The sequence below is a fragment of the Antedon mediterranea genome, chromosome 1 (genome assembly GCF_964355755.1).
Source record: "Antedon mediterranea chromosome 1, ecAntMedi1.1, whole genome shotgun sequence".
In the NCBI taxonomy this organism is placed as follows: Eukaryota; Metazoa; Echinodermata; class Crinoidea; order Comatulida; family Antedonidae; genus Antedon; species Antedon mediterranea.
Genome location: NC_092670.1, coordinates 25,547,283 through 25,571,690, shown reverse-complemented (window position 1 = coordinate 25,571,690; position 24,408 = coordinate 25,547,283). Strand labels below are relative to the sequence as shown.

Sequence of the window (24,408 nt, the reverse complement as noted above, 5' to 3'; positions counted from 1 at the left end):
CACAGTGATATAAAATATAAAAAAGTCACTGAATTTTAATATCTTTTCGTATGTTAATACACTGTTCTCAAGTGGACCCAATTTGGAGCCAGTGGAGCACAGTGATATAAAATAGAAAAAAAGTCACTGATTTTTAGTATCTTTTCGTATGTTAATACACTGTTCTCAAGTGGACCCAATTTGGAGCCAGTGGAGCACAGTGATATAAAATAGAAATAAGTCACTGAATTTTAATATCTTTTCGTATGTTAATACACTGTTCTCAAGTGGACCCAATTTGGAGCCAGTGGAGCACAGTGATATAAAATAGAAAAAAGTCACTGAATTTTAATATCTTTTCGATCGTATGTTAATACACCGTGCTCAAGTGGACCCAATTTGGAGCCAGTGGAGCACAGTGATATAAAATATAAATAAGTCACTGAATTTTAATATCTTTTCGTATGTTAATACACTGTGCTCAAGTGGACCCAATTTGGAGCCAGAGGAGCACAGTGATATAAAATATAAAAAAGTCACTGAATTTTAATATCTTTTCGTATGTTAATACACTGTGCTCAAGTGGACCCAATTTGGAGCCAGTGGAGCACAGTGATATAAAATAGAAAAAAGTCACTGAATTTTAATATCTTTTCGTATGTTAATACACCGTGCTCAAGTGGACCCAATTTGGAGCCAGTGGAGCACAGTGATATAAAATAGAAAAAAGTCACTGAATTTTTATATCTTTTCGTATGTTAATACACCGTGCTCAAGTGGACCCAATTTGGAGCCAGTGGAGCACAGTGATATAAAATAGAAAAAAGTCACTGAATTTTAATATCTTTTCGTATGTTAATACACCGTGCTCAAGTGGACCCAATTTGGAGCCAGTGGAGCACAGTGATATAAAATAGAAATAAGTCACTGAATTTTAATATCTTTTCGTATGTTAATACCCTGTGCTCACGACGTGGACCCAATTTGGCGCGCGCGCCGTGCCAGTGAGCACACAGTGATATAAAATAGAAAAAAGTCACTAAATTATGATATCTTTTCGTATTTTAATACACTGTGCTCAAGTGGACCCAATTTGGCACCAATGGGAGCACAGGAAAATAGTCACATACAAAAACATCGAGAAAAAATACTTCTGGAATTTAAAAATATTTCAAACTTGGTATATTTGTTCAATATCGGTTACTCCATCCGTAAACCAAAAGAAAAAATAGTTTCAAGCCACATCAGTGATTTTAATAACTTGCGTTTGCTTAAGATAATACTTACGAAAAAAAACATACAATTCCGACACATATGTTAAACTCTAATAATGATTTTAACAAAAAAAAAACCGGTTAGGAATTCGATTTTTCCCTGTAAATTGAGCAACTTAAATTAAAAATATATCAAGAAATATATATTGAAATTAAGGAGTATTTTTTGTTTACAAAAGAAATGTTCGTATGTTAATACACTGTGCTCCAGTGGATCCAATTTGGCGCCAGTGGAGCACAGGGAAATAGTCACATACAAAAACATCAAGAAAAAATACTTCTGGATTTCAAAAATATTTCAAACTTGGTATATAAGTTCAATATCGGTTACTCCATTCGTAATGCAAAAGAAAAATTAGTTTCAAGCCATATCAGTGATTTTAGTAATTTTCGTTCGTTTAAAATGTATATTTATGATAGAACATAGAATTCCAACACATTTTTTAAACTTTAAATTTTGATCGTCATAAAATAATTGTCCTACACATTTGAAATTTGGTAGTATACGTTCAATAGGTTACTACACGTTCAATATGTTACTACATAATTCATATTTTTAACATAATGTCTTTTTTTTAATCGCTAAAGTTTAAAAAAATGTGTTGGAATTGTATGTTCTTTCATAAGTATTTTTCTTAGACAAACGCAATTTATTAAAATCACTGATATGGCTTGAAACTAATTTTTCTTTTGCATTACGGATGGAGTAACCGATATTTAACTTATATACCAAGTTTGAAATATTTTTGAATTCGATAAATATTTTTTCTAGAAGTTTTTGTATGTGACTATTTCCGTGTGCTCCACTGGCGCCAAATTGGATCCACTGGAGCACAGTGTATTAACATACGAGCATTTCTTTAGAAAAAAAAAAATACTCCTTGATTTCAATATATATTTCTTGGTATATTTTAAATTTAAGTTGCTCAATTTACAGGGAAAAAATCGAATTCCTAACCGTTTTTTTTTGTTGTTGTTGTCAAAATCATTATTAGAGTTTAACATAATATGTGTCGGAATTGTATGTTTTTCCATAAGTATTATCTTAAGCGAACGCACGTTATTAAAATCACTGATGTGGCTTGTAACTATTTTTTCTTTTGGTTTACGGATGGAGTAACCGATATCGAACATATATACCAAGTTTGAAATATTTTTTAATTCCAGAAGTATTTTTTCTCGATGTTTTTGTATGTGACTATTTCCCTGTGCTCCCATTGGTGCCAAATTGGGTCCACTTGAGCACAGTGTATTAACATACGAAAAGATATTAAAATTTAGTGACTTTTTTTCTATTTTATGTTACTGTGCTCACTGGCGCGCGCGCCAAATTAGGTCCACGTAAGCACAGTGTATTAACATACGAAAAGATATTAAAATTCAGTGACTTATTTCTATTTTATATCACAGTGCTCCCCTGGCTCCAAATCGCATAGTGTATATTAAATACGAAAAGATATTAAAATTCAGTGACTTTTTCCATTTTATATCACTGTGCTCCACTGGCGCCAAATTGGGTCCACTTGAGCACAGTGTATTAACATGCAAAAATATATTAACATTCAATGACTTATTTCTATTTTATATCACTGTGCTCTCCTGGCGCCAAATTGGGTCCACTTGAGCACAGTGTATTAACATACAAAAAGATATTAAAATTCAGTGACTTTTTTCTATTTTATATCACTGTGCTCCACTGGCTCCAAATTGGGTCCACTTGAGCACAGTGTATTAACATACGAAAAGATATTAAAATTCAGTGCCTTTTTTCTATTTTATATCACTGTGCTACCCTGCCTCCAAATTGTGTCCACTTGAGCACAGTGTATTAACATACGAAAAGATATTAAAATTTAGTGACTTATTTCTATTTTATATCACTGTGCTCCACTGGCTCCAAATTGGGTCCACTTGAGCACAGTGTATTAACATACGAAAAGATATTAAAATTCAGTGACTTTTTTCTATTTTATATTACTGTGCTCGTCTGGCTCCAAATTGTGTCCACTTGAGCACAGTGTATTAACATACGAAAAGATAATATTAAAATTTAGTGACTTATTTCTATTTTATATCACTGTGCTCCACTGGCTCCAAAATTGGGTCCACTTGAGCATAGTGTATTAACATACGAAAAGATATTAAAATTCAGTGACTTATTTCTATTTTATATCACTGTGCTCCCCTGGCTCCAAATCGGGTCCACTTGAGCACAGTGTATTAACATACGAAAAGATATTAAAATTCAGTGACTTTTTTCTATTTTATATCACTGTGCTCGTCTGGCTCCAAATTGTGTCCACTTGAGCACAGTGTATTAACATACGAAAAGATATTAAAATTTAGTGACTTATTTCTATTTTATATCACTGTGCTCCACTGGCTCCAAATTGGGTCCACTTGAGCACAGTGTATTAACATACGAAAAGATATTAAAATTCAGTGACTTATTTCTATTTTATATCACTGTGCTCCCCTGGCTCCAAATTGGGTCCACTTGAGCACAGTGTATTAACATACGAAAAGATATTAAAATTCAGTGACAATTATTTCTATTTTATATCACTGTGCTCCTCACTGGCGCCAAATTGGGTCCACTTGAGCACAGTGTATTAACATACGAAAAGATATTAAAATTCAGTGACTTTTTTCTATTTTATATCACTGTGCTCATCTGGCTCCAAATTGTGTCCACTTGAGCACAGTGTATTAACATACGAAAAGATAATATTAAAATTTAGTGACTTATTTCTATTTTATATCACTGTGCTCCACTGGCTCCAAAATTGGGTCCACTTGAGCACAGTGTATTAACATACGAAAAGATATTAAAATTCAGTGACTTATTTCTATTTTATATCACTGTGCTCCCCTGGCTCCAAATCGGGTCCACTTGAGCACAGTGTATTAACATACGAAAAGATATTAAAATTCAGTGATTTTTTTCTATTTTATATCACTGTGCTCGTCTGGCTCCAAATTGTGTCCACTTGAGCACAGTGTATTAACATACGAAAAGATATTAAAATTTAGTGACATATTTCTTTTTTATATCACTGTGCTCCACTGGCTCCAAATTGGGTCCACTTGAGCACAGTGTATTAACATACGAAAAGATATTAAAATTCAGTGACTTATTTCTATTTTATATCACTGTGCTCCCTTGGCTCCAAATTGGGTCCACTTGAGCAGAGTGTATTAACATACGAAAAGATATTAAAATTCAGTGACTTTTTTCTATTTTATATCACTGTGCTCGTCTGGCTCCAAATTGTGTCCACTTGAGCACAGTGTATTAACATACGAAAAGATATTAAAATTTAGTGACTTATTTCTATTTTATATCACTGTGCTCCACTGGCTCCAAATTGGGTCCACTTGAGCACAGTGTATTAACATACGAAAAGATATTAAAATTCAGTGACTTATTTCTATTTTATATCACTGTGCTCCCCTGGCTCCAAATTGGGTCCACTTGAGCACAGTGTATTAACATACGAAAAGATATTAAAATTCAGTGACAATTATTTCTATTTTATATCACTGTGCTCCTCACTGGCGCCAAATTGGGTCCACTTGAGCACAGTGTATTAACATACGAAAAGATATTAAAATTCAGTGACTTTTTTCTATTTTATATCACTGTGCTCGTCTGGCTCCAAATTGTGTCCACTTGAGCACAGTGTATTAACATACGAAAAGATAATATTAAAATTTAGTGACTTATTTCTATTTTATATCACTGTGCTCCACTGGCTCCAAAATTGGGTCCACTTGAGCACAGTGTATTAACATACGAAAAGATATTAAAATTCAGTGACTTATTTCTATTTTATATCACTGTGCTCCCTTGGCTCCAAATTGGGTCCACTTGAGCACAGTGTATTAACATACGAAAAGATATTAAAATTCAGTGACAATTATTTCTATTTTATATCACTGTGCTCCTCACTGGCGCCAAATTGGGTCCACTTGAGCACAGTGTATTAACATACGAAAAGAATATTAAAATTAGTGACTTATTTCTATGTTATATCACTAGTGCTAAATTTGGTCCACTGGAGCAGCTACATTTACTTACGAAATTTTCGTAAGTAAATAAAGGCATAAATGGCGCTCCGTAGAAGTAGAGAATGCTCGATCGTCGAAATGACGCTCTGAATATACCTCCGGTGACGACGTACGTATGTTAATTACAAAAACTGGCAAGACGACAGAGGGAAGGAGGCTAATTTTGTGACTGTGATTATTTTTTTCCGATGTTGGATGTTTACAAATTAATTCCAAATTCTCGAGGAAGACAGAAGAAACGGAGATCAGCTTAAATGTCGAAAAACGAACAAACGTCTTCTTCTACTACTCGCCCACCTAGACGAAAATCGGCAGAAAATGCTGCTAAATCATGGGTTAAACTAAAGAGTGAATCTAAATTAAAAGAAAAACAGGTAAAACATTGTTAATTATAAGCCTGGCTAGTAGTAGTAGTAGGCCTAGGCCTAGCCTCTCGTCGTGCCGTGGCCGTTTCTCTGTGACACGCACCATCCATGACATAGGCCTAGCTATAGGGCCGGTTCCAGGACGAATCGGCCTGGGACTATTCGGCTCACATTTTGACAAAACCAATGATAGTTAATGTTAATTATAATGTTATACAGTTTTTTTTTCGGTTTTTATCAAGTTTTCGGCGCTAATGCAGTTTCGTACCGGCTTAGGTCCATCTCGGCCGCCGACAGCGCCAAAAGTGCCTGTTATGATAGTGTAATAGGGACGACGTGGAATTACAGTCGAAGCGGCCGCCAACCAAAGCGGCCGCCAACCAAAGCGGCCGCTAGTTCAATGTTTTGTAATCTTAGATATATAATGCAATACTGTAGAAAGATTCGATAGTATGTAAATGAGATATAAAGATTCGGCAATACCATACGTAAATTATTAATGCAATAGGCCTACTGTAAAAAGATTCAATAGTATGTAAATGAGATATTAAGATTCGGCAATACCGTACGTAAATTATTAATGCAATACTGCATAAAGATTCGATAGTATGTTTCGTACCCACCCCTTAAAATTACTCAAAATGGTTTCAATACTTCATCTAACCTACTCACGAGTTGTCTACAACATTCAGCAAGCATAACATGGTAAAATATCGATAATTTCTTATTTATAACTATTTTTAATCAATTAATAATTGAGCACCCTTCAGAAATCCATCGCCAGCTTAGCTTCGCGAAAATCATCGCTAGGCCTGCCGATGAAAGTACGGAGGCCTCATAGGGCATCGATATATAGAGGACGCTGTTATGGTCATATTATGGCGATAATAAAATATTTTTTACATGTTCCTCGTGAAACGGATTTTAAGTTAATGAATAGTTGCTTCATTATTTAATGTTTTATTTGATTTTATTTTAATAAACACAACAGGAAAGAAGATAAAAAAGAAGAAATGGAAGACATGAAATGATGTATTCAGTGTCAGCAGAAGTAAAATAAATTCTAGTAAATTGATGGAAAACATTTCTATATATAAATTTACGTAAGGGCAAAATTCGGTAAATCGCGCGTTATTTCTAGAATGTTTACTCGATGGTATATAAAGTTGGTTCGTACTTTCGGTACTGATTTTAACCGCCTGATGTAACCCTGTTTACTAATTAAATTGAGTTCGATAATTAGTTATTGACGATTAAAACGAATTTAGGTTCAACGATTTGCCTCAAATAGGGGTGTTTTTCGATCGTGGTATACACTGTCTAATGGATGTCCGTCTTGAAAAATACCCGCAGACGATAATACGAGGATGCTTCGCATTTTCCTATCTCCTCCTACGATAATTGTTTTTAATGGCTGAAAACCGGTTGAACAGCTCGAGTACAGTATCATAATGTTCAAGACAGGCCGATTTTCTTTAAAAAATACTATTTTGATAGATTTAATATACTTTATACAAATGTATTGATTTGCGATGAATGGAACATTCCAATCTCTGTTCCACAAGTGTCTATTCCCTCAGGCGTCGTAAAGGCAAGTACTGTATACTCATAACAGAAATTCGATCCATTTTTTTTTCAATCTGTGCTGCAGAGGTTGGATATAAATTTTTTTTAAACGGATAAAGAGCTAGCGTTTTCTCGCCGTATATTATGTATAAATCTTTATTATTGCAGTTAAACCACCCACATCATCACCCTTCCCTCACTGGCATGAGTAGCGTTGTAAAACCAGTAGAGGATAGGCCTACGGTACATCACATGCCCTAAACGCAGAACAACTTTGGTGGGTAGGGTAGGAACCAACTTAAGTATGAATTGGCTCTAGGAAACAATTGAAAACCATTAGGCCTACTAATTAAGTTGAGTTAGATAATTTAATATTTATTGACGATTAAATCGAATTTATGATTTTCCCCGAATAGAGGTGGTTTTCACAAATTGTTTTACATTATATAAACATATACACGTCGTAGTGATGTATCGTTACATGTAGGGGCTACTGTACTATTTCAATCGACTAGGACGGTGATAGTTTCAACAAAGTATTACATCGCAATGTTTTACTGTGTTTAGTGGTATATTATTTGTAAAACATGAAAACAATAATAATAATAATAATAATAATAATAATAATAATAATAATAACTGGTACTTGATATAGCGCATTATGCTGAAAGCCTCAATGCGCTTTACAAAGACAGAACAATTTAGAAATTTACAAATTAAAAAGTGGGTTTTGAGGAGAGATTTTCCAGGGCCGAAATTGTCCCGGGCCGAATCGTCCCAGGGCCGAATCATCCCGGGCCGAAGACCCGAAGCAAGACCCGACCATGTGGGCCTGGATTGGATTCGATGAAATGCTTTAATAAGATTAATAAATATATTCAATATTATAATATTCTCTGATGTTGTGCCACCATCTTACTAGTTTTTAGAAAAAGATGTCTCTAGAGACTAAGTAGGACTCGAGAGACTTATATAGAATTATATAGGCATAGGCCTGGCTAGCTAGTATTAATTTATTATTAAATTTAATTCCTGAATTGTGATTTAATTTATACATTGCGATTCTTTTATCAGACGTCTTTTTCTCATTGTATATTGTAGGTGATGCAAATAATGAAGAAAAAAGAATCTCAAAGAACAAAAACTGAAGAAAAGTTCCTCAAAGAGAATGATTTAATAGTCAATGAATTAGAAAAACGTGCTGTCCGTAGAAATCTTGCCAAGCTTAAGAAAGAAGAGGTTTAAATTTTTTGTCTTTTATATTACATCAATGATTTATTACCATTTATTGACTTTGAATGGGGACAGGATAAGCATCCACCATGGAACAACTATCTTTAAATAAGTATCAACATTTTACTTATGATTTACTTTAAAGAAAGAAGATTCACCAGAAGAAATAATTACAAAAGCAGAGGAACTTGCAGATGCTATCAAATCATCCAAGTACTGTGTTGTATACAGTGGTGCTGGAATAAGCACAGTGAGTTATTTAGTACTGTAATGTTAAGGCAATAAATAAAGAATGTTATATGTTATACCAACACAAATTAGAATACACAATTACAAAAACAAAGGTTGACCCCCAAATTTTGGGTCAGTTGTGGACTAATTGGGCAACATAAATGTTGTTATGGTCTAATCTGTATTACAGGAAGTACAGTAGACTTGCATTTGTGAAAACTAAACATATTCTAGTTTCTTTATTTTAGGCAGCATCTATACCAGATTATAGAGGTCCAAATGGGGTGTGGACTTTACTTCAAAAAGGACAAATTGTGACGTAAGTTTTGGTTTTTGAAAAGATTGATGGAGTTAATAAGATGTTGTCAGTTATAAGATATTTAATTCAAAATCCAATTTAATAGTGGTCGCATTAACTTTATAATGTTGATAGATAAAGACAATGGTCTTAGTGTTAACATTTCTCCTGCATTTATTATAACATTTCTTCCTGAATAAACCTTATCTTACACCAATAGTACAATATGTAGTTTATTAATACAGTCAGTATAAATACTTTGTGTGAAAATAAATCCTTACAGGTCTAGTTCTTTGACTGATGCTGATCCAACATTCACACATATGAGCCTAGCTAGATTGTGTCAACAGGATATTGTAAGTTATCTTCTAACGTACTGTTTTAATATTAACCAAAAAGGCAATAAAGTACCTCTGCTGTAAAATTCTCCTACATAAGATTTCTCCGAAAAAATATATATATTTTTTTTGTGTGTGTGATTTAGGCTAATTCACCACAAGCATGACGTGTATGTGATTTTGGTGTAATAGTTATGTAACCAGCCTTTCAACTAACAAAAGTTTTAGTTGTCGAACAATAGAACAGGAAATGCCAAAAACAAACGGGTGAATTTGAAAATAAATAGGTTTTTTTAACTCATCAAAAATCCTGTACATTAAGTCAAATTATGTTTTAAAATTACAAATCACAAATTATAACTCTTGTCTCTTAAACAAACATTTTTTTGGACAAGTACTTCGACAAAATGCAATTTCAGTTTACTTGTTACTTTAAGACTGCTCGCCGGCTTTTAAAAATTCTCTCCTATCTTTTAACACTAGCAGGTTTGAAAATACTAATTGCCTCCAAAATTGAAAGGAGTGGTTCTCGACCACATACTGTATCTATTTTTATTTTTATTTTGGTAAAGATCTTGCATTAACAAGCAAACAAACACACGCGATCCTTGGCAGAGGTAAATAATAATAACCAAACATTTATATGGCGCCACCAATTCCAAAATGATGATGATATTTAAGTATTGTTATTTTTCTAGGTAAAACATGTTGTCTCCCAGAACTGTGATGGTTTACATCGTAGGAGTGGTGTTCCTAAATATCAGCTCTCAGAATTACATGGGAATATGTATATTGAGGTATCAAATTTCATCCAAAAACATTATATTTTCTTACCATTGTAGTAAACAAAATGAAACTGTCTTTCCTAACTTTTTTCTCCAATTTGTCAAACTTTTTTAATCCCCTGTAGGTTTGTTCAGAATGCGACGACGAACAAGAATACATCCGACTTTTTGACGTAACCGAAAAGACGTCTTTTAGAAGACACAAGACAGGGAGGTTATGTACAAAATGTTTATCACCTTTGCTGGATACCATTGTGCATTTTGGTGAGAAGGGAACGTTAGAATGGCCTCTGAATTGGCATGGGGCAATAGAAGCCGCCAACAAAGCTGACATGATACTTTGTATGGGCTCTAGTTTAAAGGTATTCATTTATTACAGCTTGGATGCAAATAATCAGGCAACTTTGTAGCTGGCAATTTGGTTTAATATTCGTTTTAAAGAAAAATATTTTTACTCAGAGTATGTCATGTATTTATGAAATTTGACTGATGAACCAACTGTAAAGGCCAATTTACACAGATGAGCGGTAATGTAAATAAATATATAAAATCTATGTTATTCCTTATGACCATTTACACAAAGGGCGAAGTAGACGGGCAGTTTCTGCCGAGGGTGGATACAGATTTTACGTAGGAAAAGCTACAAGATTTTCTGCTTACCGTTACCGCTTGTCTGTGTAAATTGGCCTCAAGAGATTCAACCGACAATGAGTGTTTTTAGTTCCAAAAATGTGCAATCTTGCTACTTGCTACAAGTAACTTCTTAATAATATTAATGGCTTTCAATACATTTCTTTGCAGGTTTTAAAGAAATATCCATGTTTGTGGAGCACAAACCAAAACACAAAGAAGCGATCAAAACTTTACATAGTAAACTTGCAGGTAAGAAGTAATAGGCTAAATTGGTTGATCTTTTATCTCATTTCTGTTGAGATAAAAGCCACTAATTATAACATATATAATCCCATAAACGACCAAGATAATCCCATACACGACTGAGATAATCCCATTCCCTAACTTTAGTAAAAAAAAGACTTTGATAAATCTGTTGTTGATGTAATCCTACCCTGTAATTTTTGCCAAATTTCATACCCATGCCCTCTGCAGCTATTCTTGATCATTTCACAGTAATATAAACAATTTTATTCGATCATAAAATATTTTTATTACAATAGTACCTAGTTTTAACTATATGTCCATTATTTAAAGCACCAAAGAGTTTATTTGTGCATTGTTGAGTGCTTTTGTATATAAATTATAATTATTATTATTTTTAGTGGACTCCTAAAGATCTGAAAGCGGATTTAAAAATCAATGCTAAATGTGATGATGTAATGAAGATTGTGATGAATCGACTTGATCTTGAACTGAATGAATACAAAAGGTACATCTAATACATTTTATAAATGTATGTTCAGGGACTTTAAAAAACTGGGAAAGTAATAATTATAAATTAAGAGTAGGAAATGTTATTATTACCGACTAAACTTTTTTATAAATAACTTTACAGAGAAGAAGACCCACTGTTCAACATTGCTACTCCTTTACAATCAAAAGAAATGAAAACTTTCACCACAAAAATATTACAACTAAAGAAAGAGGGAGGAGCATTAGGAGATGACACCGAAAACAAGAAGACACCAGCAAATCCAGGATGGTTTGGCAAAGGATGCAGTCAACGCAAGTACCAAACCAGAAGGCCAAAAAGAACAAGAACAGAGAAAACAGAACATTAAAACACCGGCAAAGCCAGGATGGTTTGACAAAGGATGCAGTCAATGCAAGTACCAAACCAGAAGGCCAAGAAGAACAAGAACAGTGAAAACAGAACATTAAAACACCGGCAAAGCCAGGATGGTTTGGCAAAGGATGCAGTCAATGCAAGTACCAAACCAGAAGGCCAAGAAGAACAAGAACAGTGAAAACAGAACATTAAAACACCGGCAAAGCCAGGATGGTTTGACAAAGGATGCAGTCAACGCAAGTACCAAACCAGAAGGCCAAGAAGAACAAGAACAGTGAAAACAGAACATTAAAACACCGAAATAGCCAGGATGGTTTGACAAAGGATGCAGTCAACGCAAGTACCAAACCAGAAGGCCAAGAAGAACAAGAACAGTGAAAACAGAACATTAAAACACCGAAATAGCCAGGATGGTTTGGCAAAGGATGCAGTCAATGCAAGTACCAAACCAGAAGGCCAAGAAGAACAAGAACAGTGAAAACAGAACATTAAAACACCGAAATAGCCAGGATGGTTTGGCAAAGGATGCAGTCAATGCAAGTACCAAACCAGAAGGCCAAAAAGAACAAGAACAGTGAAAACAGAACATTAAAACACCGGCAAAACCAGGATGGTTTGGCAAAGGATGCAGTCAATGCAAGTACCAAACCAGAAGGCCAAAAAGAACAAGAACAGAGAAAACAAAACATTAAAACACCGGCAAAGCCAGGATGGTTTGGCAAAGGATGCAGTCAATGCAAGTACCAAACCAGAAGGCCAAAAAGAACAAGAACAGAGAAAACAAAACATTAAAACACCGGCAAAGCCAGGATGGTTTGGCAAAGGATGCAGTCAATGCAAGTACCAAACCAGAAGGCCAAAAAGAACAAGAACAGAGAAAACAAAACATTAAAACACCGGCAAAGCCAGGATGGTTTGACAAAGGATGCAGTCAATGCAAGTACCAAACCAGAAGGCCAAAAAGAACAAGAACAGTGAAAACAGAACATTAAAACACCGGCAAAGCCAGGATGGTTTGGCAAAGGATGCAGTCAACACAAGTATTAAATAGAACAAAAGGACAGTCAAAATAGAACATTAAAACAATTGGTTTTGAAATATATTTTTCTTATAGGAAGCTGTATAAAATAAAATTATCAAACATCTAGCTATGCAAAAAAAAAGAATTTGTTATATTCTAAACAACAGTATTTATGTTTCAATTTTTACATTGGAAGAAAAGTGAACAAATGGTGTGTTAGTGTTGATTCTGTATTTGCATCCAATCCCAGTGACTGATTTATGACATTTGTTTTAGTCATTAATTATTTCTATATCTAAGTAAGGTTCAGGTACACTAGTTTTTTTAAAAGTTATTATCTTATTATTTTATAATATCATATTTTATAAATAAAACGAAAACCAACAAGCTTTGATCATTTAGTTGTGAGTATGTTAACACTTTTCTGTGCAGACTATAGTAACGAAATTTATTCAAGATTAAAAATAGAAAAAACATTGACAAGTGTATTTACCGTTTGTTGGTTATCCGCACTTGGCAAATAACCTCTTGATATTGTCCGGATCTTTTTGTTTTTTCGATCTCTTTCTTTCCTAAAATTGTGTTCTCTAATTCTTGTCAACAAACATCGTATAACATTGACAGAAGATTTGGTTAAAGTCGCGCAGCGTAAGTTACGTGCGATTTTATACAATTTTATGGTTGATCATAAATTCTAAAAAAAAATTAGTTTTTCAATGAAACTTTACGAAAGTGTACTTCATAATATGGAGCAACTTTTAACATAATAAAAACAGCATGCTACGCAAAAAAAGTATGTGTATTTAAAATTTCAAAATGCGCAAAATTAATTTCTAATCAATTTCGCGTAAATTTCATGTTAGGTCATTTTGAGCATTTCAAACAATGCACACGCATGTAATAATCGTGTGCTAAAAAATGGGTAATTCAATGCAAATTTGTGCAAAAAATACCTAATTTTAATTGATAATAGCTCTTTAGGATGGCTGGTGACCCCATTTTTTAAAACTTATTTAGGAAGTTGTAGATATAAATTCATGTCAAATTTGTATCTACCGGATGTTCTGATGTCACCACATGGCCACTCGAATATCAAAAATAGGATTTTTTTTTTCTCTTTTTGTACTTGTTAATCACATTTAATAGAGCACATTGCACTAATGCGTATCCCATTCTATCCTAGAGTTTAATATGCTCTCAATTCTTTTTCACATGAGTTACAAACATTTGGATTTTTATTACGTCGTCATATAAAAAATGTTAAATAACGCGAGTTACTTAATTTGATCGACACAGTATAATATTTCAATCTGTTATAGCTCCTCAGAATGAAGGGTGACCAACATGATAACATCTTATTATGGAAGCTGTTGAATTGTAGATATGAATTCATATAAAAATGTTGTCTATCGGATGTTGTGATGTCATACGGTCAGTTGAATTCAAAAAGTCAGATTTTTATCTCTTTCGTAAATGTTTGTCGCATTTAAAAGAGTGCGCATCTTGCTTTTACGTGCCCAAAATTCAATTATTTAGATAATAATCTTCTAAAATTGTTATCTACATGTTTTATTTTGATGACGTCGTGTTAAAAATTGGAATAAAAGATGGCTCTTGTAATTTCTTCTATGATACACTGTATATAATTAATACACATATATAATTTATACAGTGTATTCTGTAAAAATACTGTATAATGTATGACAAAACACAATTCATCAAAACATTTTTATTTCATGTCATACATTTTCGGAGTTCATATTTTAACATACTCACATGTTGAGTTTGCAAAGTGACGAGTTCAAATCTACTCTTCAGTTAGTATTGCAAAAATAACACAACTATCAAACAAGTTCATAAATATATTTTAGCAGACCATCAGTGTTTTCAAGGAGAAATAAAAAACGTGAAATATGCTCACTATATTATTTATTGTGTATCATTACCACTGTCACAGTAGGTCCTATAATTGGCACTACTTCTCTTCAGGTTGCATGCCTGTATTACACATTGATTTGCAATATTTGTAAGCTGATGTAGATTGCTTGAAGTATACCTACTAATTGCAAAAATCTAGACAAAAATGTCTTTACTTTTTCTTCAAACTTTCAAGATATTTCCCTAGTGATAATTGGATTGAATCTTTCTGGATAAATTTCGTAAAGTATGCAATATCTTCCTCTTGTCTGCTTCGTAATTTATCAATTGTTTTCTTCCTCATCATCTGTTTGCTTATTTCTCTAGCATGGTCTGAAAGGGGAAAAAACATTTTTTTTTATTCAGAGAAGTATGTTACATGGTTACTCTAAATCTTGCAATGAAATATTTATACTGTTTTGCTACAGTTCTTTACTGGACATTTTTCTTTCACTTTCTGACGACAAAGGAGCTTTTTTTTGCTACTAGTAATTCTTTGCCGTTTCTCCTCTGCCCCAACATTCAACATGGATATGCTTTAGATGTAATAAATTGGCTCACTGTTTCTACAGACAGGGCAAATAGTAAAAAGTCATGTACTATTCAAAAACAAAAAAAACCCATTGTTTTTGGCATAATGAACAGAAATGAACAGTAAATAAATCTAGTAAGCATATTAACGCATTCTAGACATTAATAATGATTAAATTGACATTATACACCAAGTTTTTGACAATGTTTTAATTGTTTAATGCACTAGTTCCATTTGTAATGAACATGCAGTATTATTACGTAAACATAAAAAGGAAGTCACAGCAATTTACAGCCAGAGCGCGCATTGATATCGTAAATCTCGCAAATAATGATTAAATTATAAATTATTAATACATGTTCAAACTTGAAAGTAAAGCAGAATGAACTGTCCAGCAATTTTACTAAAATGAAATGCAAAGATAGTTAAAAATTAGATGTATAGCTACATTGTTATTGCACCATTTTAGATTCACCCGTTATTTAATGTCTGTGTCTTTATACAAACACAATTTTAGTTTCAAAATGTTATCATTGTGCATTTTAAAGTATAAGATATTTTAAACATAGATTTATTTGTAGCTGTAGTGCAATAATGCACCTTAGTCACATCCAGCATCTCATTCTCTTCAATGTATCTACAGACCTATTCAACTAACCTGGTAATTTGAGCCCTTGTTTCATATGCACCTTAGCCACATCCAGCACCTCATTCTCTTCAATGTACAGTATCTACAAGACCTATTCAACTAACCTGGTATTTTAAGCCATTGTTTCATATGCACCTTAGCCACATCCAGCACCTCATTCTCTTCAATGTATCTACAAGACCTATTCAACTAACCTGGTATTTTGAGCCATTGTTTCATATGCACCTTAGCCACATCCAGCATCTCATTCTCTTCAATGTATCTACAGACCTATTCAACTAACCTGGTATTTTGAGCCATTGTTTCATATGCACCTTAGCCACATCCAGCACCTCATTCTCTTCAGCTAACATATCTACAAGACCTATTTAACTAACCTGGTAATTTGAGCCATTGTTTTATATGCACCTTAGCCACATCCAGCACCTCATTCTCTTCAATGTATCTACAAGACCTATTCAACTAACCTGGTATTTTGAGCCATTGTTTCATATGCACCTTAACCACATCCAGCACCTCATTCTCTTCAATGTATCTACAAGACCTATAATTCAACTAACCTGGTATTTTGAGCCATTGTTTCATATGCACCTTTGCCACATCCAGCACCTCATTCTCTTCAATGTATCTACAGACCTATTTGACTAACCTGGTATTTTGAGCCATTGTTTCATATGCACCTTAGCCACATCCAGCACCTCATTCTCTTCAGCTAACATATCTACAATACCTATTTAACTAACCTGGTAATTTGAGCCATTGTTTTATATGCACCTTAGCCACATCCAGCACCTCATTCTCTTCAATGTATCTACAAGACCTATTCAACTAACCTGGTATTTTGAGCCATTGTTTCATATGCACCTTAACCACATCAAGCACCCCATTCTCTTCAATGTATCTACATACCTATTTGACTAACCTGGTATTTTGAGCCATTGTTTCATATGCACCTTAGCCACATCCAGCACCTCATTCTCTTCAGCTAACATATCTACAAGACCTATTTAACTAACCTGGTAATTTGAGCCATTGTTTTATATGCACCTTAGCCACATCCAGCACCTCATTCTCTTCAATGTATCTACAAGACCTATTCAACTAACCTGGTATTTTGAGCCATTGTTTCATATGCACCTTAACCACATCCAGCACCTCATTCTCTTCAATGTATCTACAAGACCTATAATTCAACTAACCTGGTATTTTGAGCCATTGTTTCATATGCACCTTTGCCACATCCAGCACCTCATTCTCTTCAGCTAACATATCTACAAGACCTATTTTCAAGGCTTCATCTGATGAGTATAACTTGCCTAGAGTAAACAATATTTAGTTTTTAGAACATTTTCATTCAGATTCAGATTCAGATAATATTTATTTAGATAATAATGAATGAATATATACAAAATAGAAAAAAGATATTAAAGTGAACATAGATAAAGCAGTAATTGGTAGTCATTATTATCATGGATCCCTTCTAGAAGTTAAAAACTTGTCTCGTAGGGACCCACAACAAAACACATTACTAAAAAAATAAAAATAACCTAGAATATATAATTATATACTTATATAATTTAGGATAAAATGTATCTGTAAAATATATAAGAAAAAAATAATTTGTTTGTTGACATTCCATAATATATAGAGGGAGCACTTTCATTATACACCAGAAAGGCTTAACAAAACAATCCAGTCCTTCAATAACTATATGTTCTTAAGACAAGTGGAAATTACTATGCCATTGTTTGTAAATGTAATACTAACCTAACTGTAAAGAAATTTCCGTTTTTCTGTGTCCAATCGTGTTGGTCATTACATCCATAAACCAGAATGGTGCAACAATACCCTGCAAGATAAATGTATATTATTTATAATGTATTGTAATATGATGATTGTTTATAACAAATTTAAACAAGAGAAAGTTATGCAAGACATTAAAGACACCGACAAGATGTTCTGTTAAAAATAACAGACAAAACTACAAAACTTTACAAATATCTAAAATGCAGACAGAAACTTTAGTTATAATTGTAAGTAAGTATCGCAAGAAACATATGGCACGTTTATAATCAGCATAATCGTACGTATGCAATGCAATAGAATAGTTAAATGGAAAATAAACTTACCAATAATGTTTCGTTAAGACCAATTGTGTAAGGCCCACTTGCCATGACTCTATAGTCACATGACATTGCCATAAGTGCTCCGCCGGCTGGACTATGACCCTAAAAAGAAAAGGTTCAAATAACTGAACTGTTAAAGGAATAGGAGTACAATAAATTAAATTTAATAGATACAGGTAAAATCCATTTTAAAGTCAACATATATGGAGATTTTTTATTTTGGCCACCTTGGTCCTATGAATATTCTGTCATCAGTCGTCATCTGAATCAACATACATAATGTGTGTCAAGTAATCAAGTCAAGTCCCTGCATGCACACAATGAATTAATCGGACGATTTCTATATCTCAACCTCATACTTACATTTATAGCTGCAATAGTTATGAGACGTGACCCATATAATCGCAACCACATATTTTGAAGGCTACGCCAGAATGCATTTGTGTAATCAGGTGACTTTTGATACATTTCTAAAATATCGAGGCCAGCTGAAAATATCTTTGGAAAAGCCTAAAAATAAAAATTGTACTGTATGAGAAATATGGGAAATCTGCTAAATATTATTTAAATGGGTGTTAATTTATATCATTGTATTTATTACTATTTCAATTGGTTATGTAACATGTACAGTATAAATTGTGTGTAGGATCAATGTTTAATAGAAAATGGATTTGCAAAAATCGGTATATGTTGTCAATTTCATTTTTTCATTACAGGATTCACTACTCAATACTAAATTAATATATCATTTTGTGTAGGGTTAATGTTTAGAACAAAATTAGCAAATAATTGCAAAGAAGACAGAGATGGTTTCTTAACACAGGTGTGCTATTGGGCAAAAAATAATGACAAGTAGACTGCATTGGAAAATATTAAAGATGTAGCACTAAGAGAGCCATCATGTTTGTTTGTGTTACATCATGCATGCGAATTTGCTGTTATTTGATTTGGAGAAAGCTTACTTTATTTTCACAGAACATTTATTCTTTTAACAGACTTTGTGAAGGGCTACAACATTGAGTTTTACTAGAAAATGAAGAAATTCAAACTAACAGATGTCAATATTACACCACGGCATGTTGGATTGTTTTCTAGTTTCTCTAGCGCCATATCCAACTCAATCAAAAAATCCTTACTCAATCCATTTACTGGTTTATTGTCAAACTTCAATAACGATACCCCTAAAAAAAAAATACAATCCAAAATATTATCAATCTTTATTCTTAAAAGATCAAATGTCAGCAATTTCTGTAGAAAAATTATGAGTTTGTTGACATTAAAATAAATCCCATCAAATTTGAAAAAAAAAAAGTGTTGTGTAATGGCACCAACAGGTGGCAGGTCATGGCACTAACGGGTGGTGGGTCATGGCATCAATGGGTGGCGGGTCATGGCACCAACTGGTGGCGGGTCATGGCACCAACAGGTGGCGGGTGATGGCACTAACGGGTGGTGGGTCATGGCACCAACTGGTGGCGGGTCATGGCACCATTAGGTGGATCTAAGTAAATATGATAACAAAATATAGAACATTATTTAAGATATTATTTAAGATATTTTTAAAATCTTTCTTGGCATAAAAATATATAAAAAAATAAATTACATTATTGGTTCCCACTAGGACGTAATACAAGGACGTAGATCCAATGCAAAATAGTTGACCAATGACAAGTGTAGAGGATTCAAATAATCCACCACTTGTAATTGGTCAAATCACACACTTGTCTTACGCTTAGGTCCCTGTGTTGCGTCCTGGTGGGAACCAATCATTATGCACCTACAGTACACACTGACCTTTCAACTGCTCATCATTCTCAACATGAATATAGTTTGCTCGCTCCGTGTATGACCTCTTAATTTGTGTAAATGATGCTGTGGTTGCTTGCCAGTTTCTGAATGGATTGCACATATGTCGACCACGACTCGACAATCTCCAGGCATACATACCTGAACAAAAAATATAGAAAATATATACTGAACTGTGCGGTCATAGTGATCTTTGCCCGATAGGGTCCGGTTTCACTAGGTAGGGGCCCAATATCGCTTGGTATGGTTTTATGATATAAAATGTCAAGTACATGTATTAAGATGCTTTAGTCAAAAATTTAACTTAAGATATATATTTAAAACTAGATTTGAACTTGTCGCTATATATGAGTTAGGTTATCTGCCGGCAAATGCCACGTGCATGTCATACGTTAGAATATTGTGCACAGAAAAACAATTATGTCAATTGTCGTATTCGAGTGGACCGTTGAGTAGTTTTTCCGTTGAGTACTTCTTTAACGGAGTATTTTGAGCGTTGGGATTGTTCTTAACGAAAAAGCTTTCGTTGTCAACGTTCTCTATTCGGATGACTTTCTGTTGAGCACAAATTTACAATTCGAATACAAAAAGTACTCAACGATCTTTACGTTGACAACGAAAGTTCCCAATCGAATACGACAATTGTGTTCTGACCTGAAGAAAATAAAATGTTAGTGTGCCCTCCATTTTGTGTCTAAGTATATATACAGTACTGTATACACTACAGTATATACATTTTTAACATGATGACGTCATCAAAATAAAACATGTACATAGCAATTTTGGAAGGGAATTATCTTATTAACATGTTGAATAATTTGGAGAATATGGACGCGCACTCTTTTAAATGTCATGAACTATGACAAAAATTAGGCAAAATATGAAAATACAACTTTTATAATTTAACTGGCCATATGACATCACAACATCCTATGCACAAAATGTGAACATTAATTCGTATCTACAATTCAACAACTTCCAGGAAACGTTTTAATCATGAGTATCACTTTTCATTCTGAAGAGCTATAGCATATTGAAATTTACTTAAATGATGAAAATAAGTGACCCATTCAATTCCCGCTTTTGAACATGGTGACATCAAAATTTACAAAATGGTAAATCATGCAAAAGATATTGATTGACCTAGACAATACTAAAATCTGGGGGGAAATGGAATATGGATAAGTAGAGATGTGGTCTATTAAATGTGATGAGCTACTATGATGAAAGAGACAAATATCCTATATTTCATATTCGAGTGGCCGTACGATGATGTCACAATGTCCGGTTAGCCATATTGATGCATGATCCGATATTTACAACTCATCACCTTCCAGAATATGTATAAAAAATAAATTTCACCGTTTAGTTTAGAAAGACATAATTTTGACAAAGTTGTTAACTTTTTCATCAAAAAACGCGCACAAATTGTCTAATTTGACGTGCGCGTATGAAGTGATTTTAAGTTGAAATGGTTTAAAATTTGGCAAAATTACTAGATAGGGCTGGAAAAATGTTAACATGCGGAAATGTAACATGCACATACGTAAAAATATGAATGGCGACAATTATTATGCCTTCCTATGACATGAATTAAATATGTTGTACTGTATTTAAAAATTATATACAGTCTAGCATAAAAGAAATGATGAGACCCATCTTTTATTCCAATCAAATGAAACATGAAGTTAATAATTTCAGAAGATAATTATGTAAATAATTACATTAATAAAAATGTGAAGAATTTTGGGCTCGTAAAAATAAGATGCATTTACGAAATAGATAAAAATCTGACTTTTTTTGTCATGACATCAGATAGACAACATATTTATATGAATTCATATCTACAATTCAACAGCTTCCATAACAAGTTAACACAATTAAAATATACTGTATAGATAAATTAAAAATTAAAATTTTTTTATATGACGACGTAAAATTTAAATTTTTGAAGCTCTCATGTGAAAGCAAATTGATTAAGCAAGAACATATAAAAATCCAGAAGAAAATTAGGTACGCATTAGCGCAATGCTGCGCTCTATTAAATGCGATTAACTAGTACAAAAGAGGAAAAAATCCTATTTAACTTCGAGTGGTCAATGGAGATGTCAGAACATCCGGTAGGATACAAATTGAATTGATATCTCCAACTCGTCAGCTTCCATAGTACATTAAAACAAATAGGCGTCACCGGCCATCCTGAGGAGCTATAACCGATTAAATATAGTATATTTTGCACAAATTTGCATTAAACTACTTTAGAGTTTAACATGCACATGCATCGTTAATTTGCAATTAAAGTTTATCAAAATGAATGAAATCTACTACAGTAGATATAAAAAACAAAAACCAACTGTAAAAAGAATTTTTCTACGCCTTGTACGAGCTGTGTGCGCAAAATGCAAACAAAAATTTGAAATTCTCAAAATGGCCTGAAATGTACGTGAAATTGATTAGAAAACAATATTCGTGGAAAGAAAGAAGAATAAGATCCCAACAATCACAGGGGTGATCCGCTAGCTAGGCCTAGGCTAGTCTAGGAATCCTACTCGCCTAGCCTGGCTCCTGGTTTTGGTTGGTGGGTCCGTTTTGTTGGTTAGGGCTAGGCTAGGCTAGCCTTCCTAGCTAAACTAATCAATTTAGTTCTAGTAGCTAAGCCTATATTAGCTAGGCTAGGTTATAGGTATACCAAAGGTTGGCTAGGTTAAGAGTTTGGTGTTAACAAGAGACTACTAAACAGTTTTACTAACTGTAAACCAAACTTTTTGAAGACATTTTTGTACAATCCTGTTTTTTTTTCTGTGTGTGATGGAGGGCGCTGTTACCTACACTACAGAGCCATCCATATAATAAAGAGTTACGACATTGAAAATTAGAAGCCATTTTTGTGTCAAAGAATTCGCACGCTGATGGCGCGCGCGTCTATTTTGTATAGCGTTTTCCTGTAGTTCATGCATTAGGCCAAATAAAAAAATATACTTGTTAAGCGTCACACCTTCATACATTTTCAGGGGCGGGGGGACGGTTTTTTTTTTTTTTTTTTTACTTTTTATAGAGGTATATTTTTGCGTGGTGGACGTTTTGGCCCACTCTTTTTAGAAAGAAACGTCAAACTTTTAAAATGCGAAACAGAACAAAATTGACTATGTATGAAATATTATTCCTTATGACAAAATTGAGTTTTGTATTGTTTATATCCAGACGTAATTAAAACATTAAATTTAATTGCCACCAAACGAAATTGTAGGCCCAGCCTAGGCTAACTAATCCGTCCAAGCTGCTACCCCCACCTCACTCATCGGCCATCTAATCCGCCGTCTCTCGCTCGACTCATCTATCCAGGAAATTCCCTATCGCGAGAAGCATGATTTGGTCTCAATAATACTAAATAGTGGGCTGATTTATAGTTTGAAAACAGCTTACGGCATTTCTTAAGTGAATTTTTGTTCAAAGTATTCATTCTTCTTTGATGAATCCTTTGCCAATTGCTGTGTAAATCAGTATTTAAAGTTGTGATGCAAAAAGTGTATGTAATTATTCCACAGGTAAACCAGGCATAAGGAAACCCATCGCCCAACAGGACCTCGTGGTGTGCCGATCTCGAGCGCGAGATCATCGTAAACAAAATTGGTAGAGTCCATTATGTATGGGGTGTTTCCTATTTACGAACCTATAAAAAAACGCGCTTCGACCACTATGTAGGCAAAATATTTATTTCGTTAAATCCCTAAATTGATAATCGCGTATTCTGTAATCACGTGACTGATGATGTAATTCTCAGCGACGTACTAAATGCACATGATTTAATGTGTTGGGGAAAAAGCATGCTGTTTACCACATTACATGATTCACGGTGCTATTCGCGTTTCCTTGACGTAAATCGGCGGCGTGTAAATGAAACAATTGTTTTCACCAAATTGCCGTTGCCGACATAGAGCGATCGGCGGCTAGCGTTGTCTAAGCTAAAAAGTACGTATTTTTCAAAAATTACACTAGCCTAACAAACATTTGCTAGTTTTAAAATTTTCAAATAGCAATTATGAAGAATCTACTAGCAAAATGCTAGTTTGCTAGCGTGAATTTCGAGCCCTACTCTGGAGCTGGGCCGGGCCGCTGAACTTTCCGTTGTATATCGGTAAAAAAAAAAATAAAAATAAAAAGAGAGGCGGCTGGATAATCAGGAGCGGGCGGTGACGCTTAACAAGTATGTTTTTTTATTTGGCCTTATTTTTAGATTTTTTTTGTCTATGAAATAACGCTTATGTTATATTCCGTTTTTATTTTAGTAATTAATTTTATTAATGGTATTAATTTGGTAACATATATATATTGTGTCTATAATAACAAAAGAATAAATGCTAGGGCCTGCATGGAAGTTAGGATACAGCATGAACCAATACAAAAAACACACAAATTTCACTCCTCTTTTTATACACAACATGGCTCTCTGTGTGTTTTTTAACAAACTGCGCC

At 33.8% G+C, this 24,408-nt stretch overlaps 2 protein-coding genes across 2 annotated transcripts; one reads left to right on the top strand and one right to left on the bottom strand.

The window, feature by feature from the left end:
* Nucleotides 1-5,524: 5,524 nt before the first annotated feature.
* LOC140063575 (NAD-dependent protein deacetylase sirtuin-7-like) lies at nt 5,525-13,310 on the top strand. The gene is made up of 10 exons (XM_072109959.1): nt 5,525-5,698; nt 8,357-8,494; nt 8,634-8,738; nt 8,968-9,038; nt 9,301-9,373; nt 10,054-10,152; nt 10,266-10,502; nt 10,942-11,022; nt 11,418-11,524; nt 11,651-13,310. The coding sequence occupies exons 1-10, from the start codon at nt 5,579-5,581 to the stop codon at nt 11,874-11,876; spliced, it is 1,257 nt and encodes a 418-aa protein (XP_071966060.1). The 5' UTR covers nt 5,525-5,578; the 3' UTR covers nt 11,877-13,310.
* Nucleotides 13,311-14,412: 1,102 nt separating this feature from the next.
* On the bottom strand, nt 14,413-22,744 carry LOC140063574 (enoyl-CoA delta isomerase 1, mitochondrial-like). The gene is made up of 8 exons (XM_072109958.1): nt 22,686-22,744; nt 19,924-20,076; nt 19,183-19,310; nt 18,493-18,639; nt 18,133-18,231; nt 17,771-17,852; nt 17,203-17,319; nt 14,413-15,155 (listed from the first exon to the last, which is right to left on the bottom strand). Exons 1-8 carry the CDS (start codon nt 22,708-22,710, stop codon nt 14,995-14,997), a joined length of 912 nt encoding a protein of 303 aa, XP_071966059.1. The 5' UTR covers nt 22,711-22,744; the 3' UTR covers nt 14,413-14,994.
* Nucleotides 22,745-24,408: the final 1,664 nt, after the last annotated feature.

Excerpts from the sequence above, each read along its gene's own strand:
- LOC140063575 (XM_072109959.1), top strand. The coding sequence starts at position 5,579 with ATGTCGAAAAACGAACAAACGTCTTCTTCTACTACTCGCCCACCTAGA. Across the intron at positions 8,495-8,633 it reads CCAAGCTTAAGAAAGAAGAG|AAAGAAGATTCACCAGAAGA; the intron begins GTTTAAATTTTT and ends TTTACTTTAAAG. Across the intron at positions 11,023-11,417 it reads TTTACATAGTAAACTTGCAG|TGGACTCCTAAAGATCTGAA; the intron begins GTAAGAAGTAAT and ends TATTATTTTTAG.
- LOC140063574 (XM_072109958.1), bottom strand. The coding sequence starts at position 22,710 with ATGTCTTCAAAAAGTTTGGTTTACA. Across the intron at positions 17,853-18,132 it reads GTCTTAACGAAACATTATTG|GGTATTGTTGCACCATTCTG; the intron begins GTAAGTTTATTT and ends TTTATCTTGCAG. Across the intron at positions 17,320-17,770 it reads GGAAATTTCTTTACAGTTAG|GCAAGTTATACTCATCAGAT; the intron begins GTTAGTATTACA and ends TGTTTACTCTAG.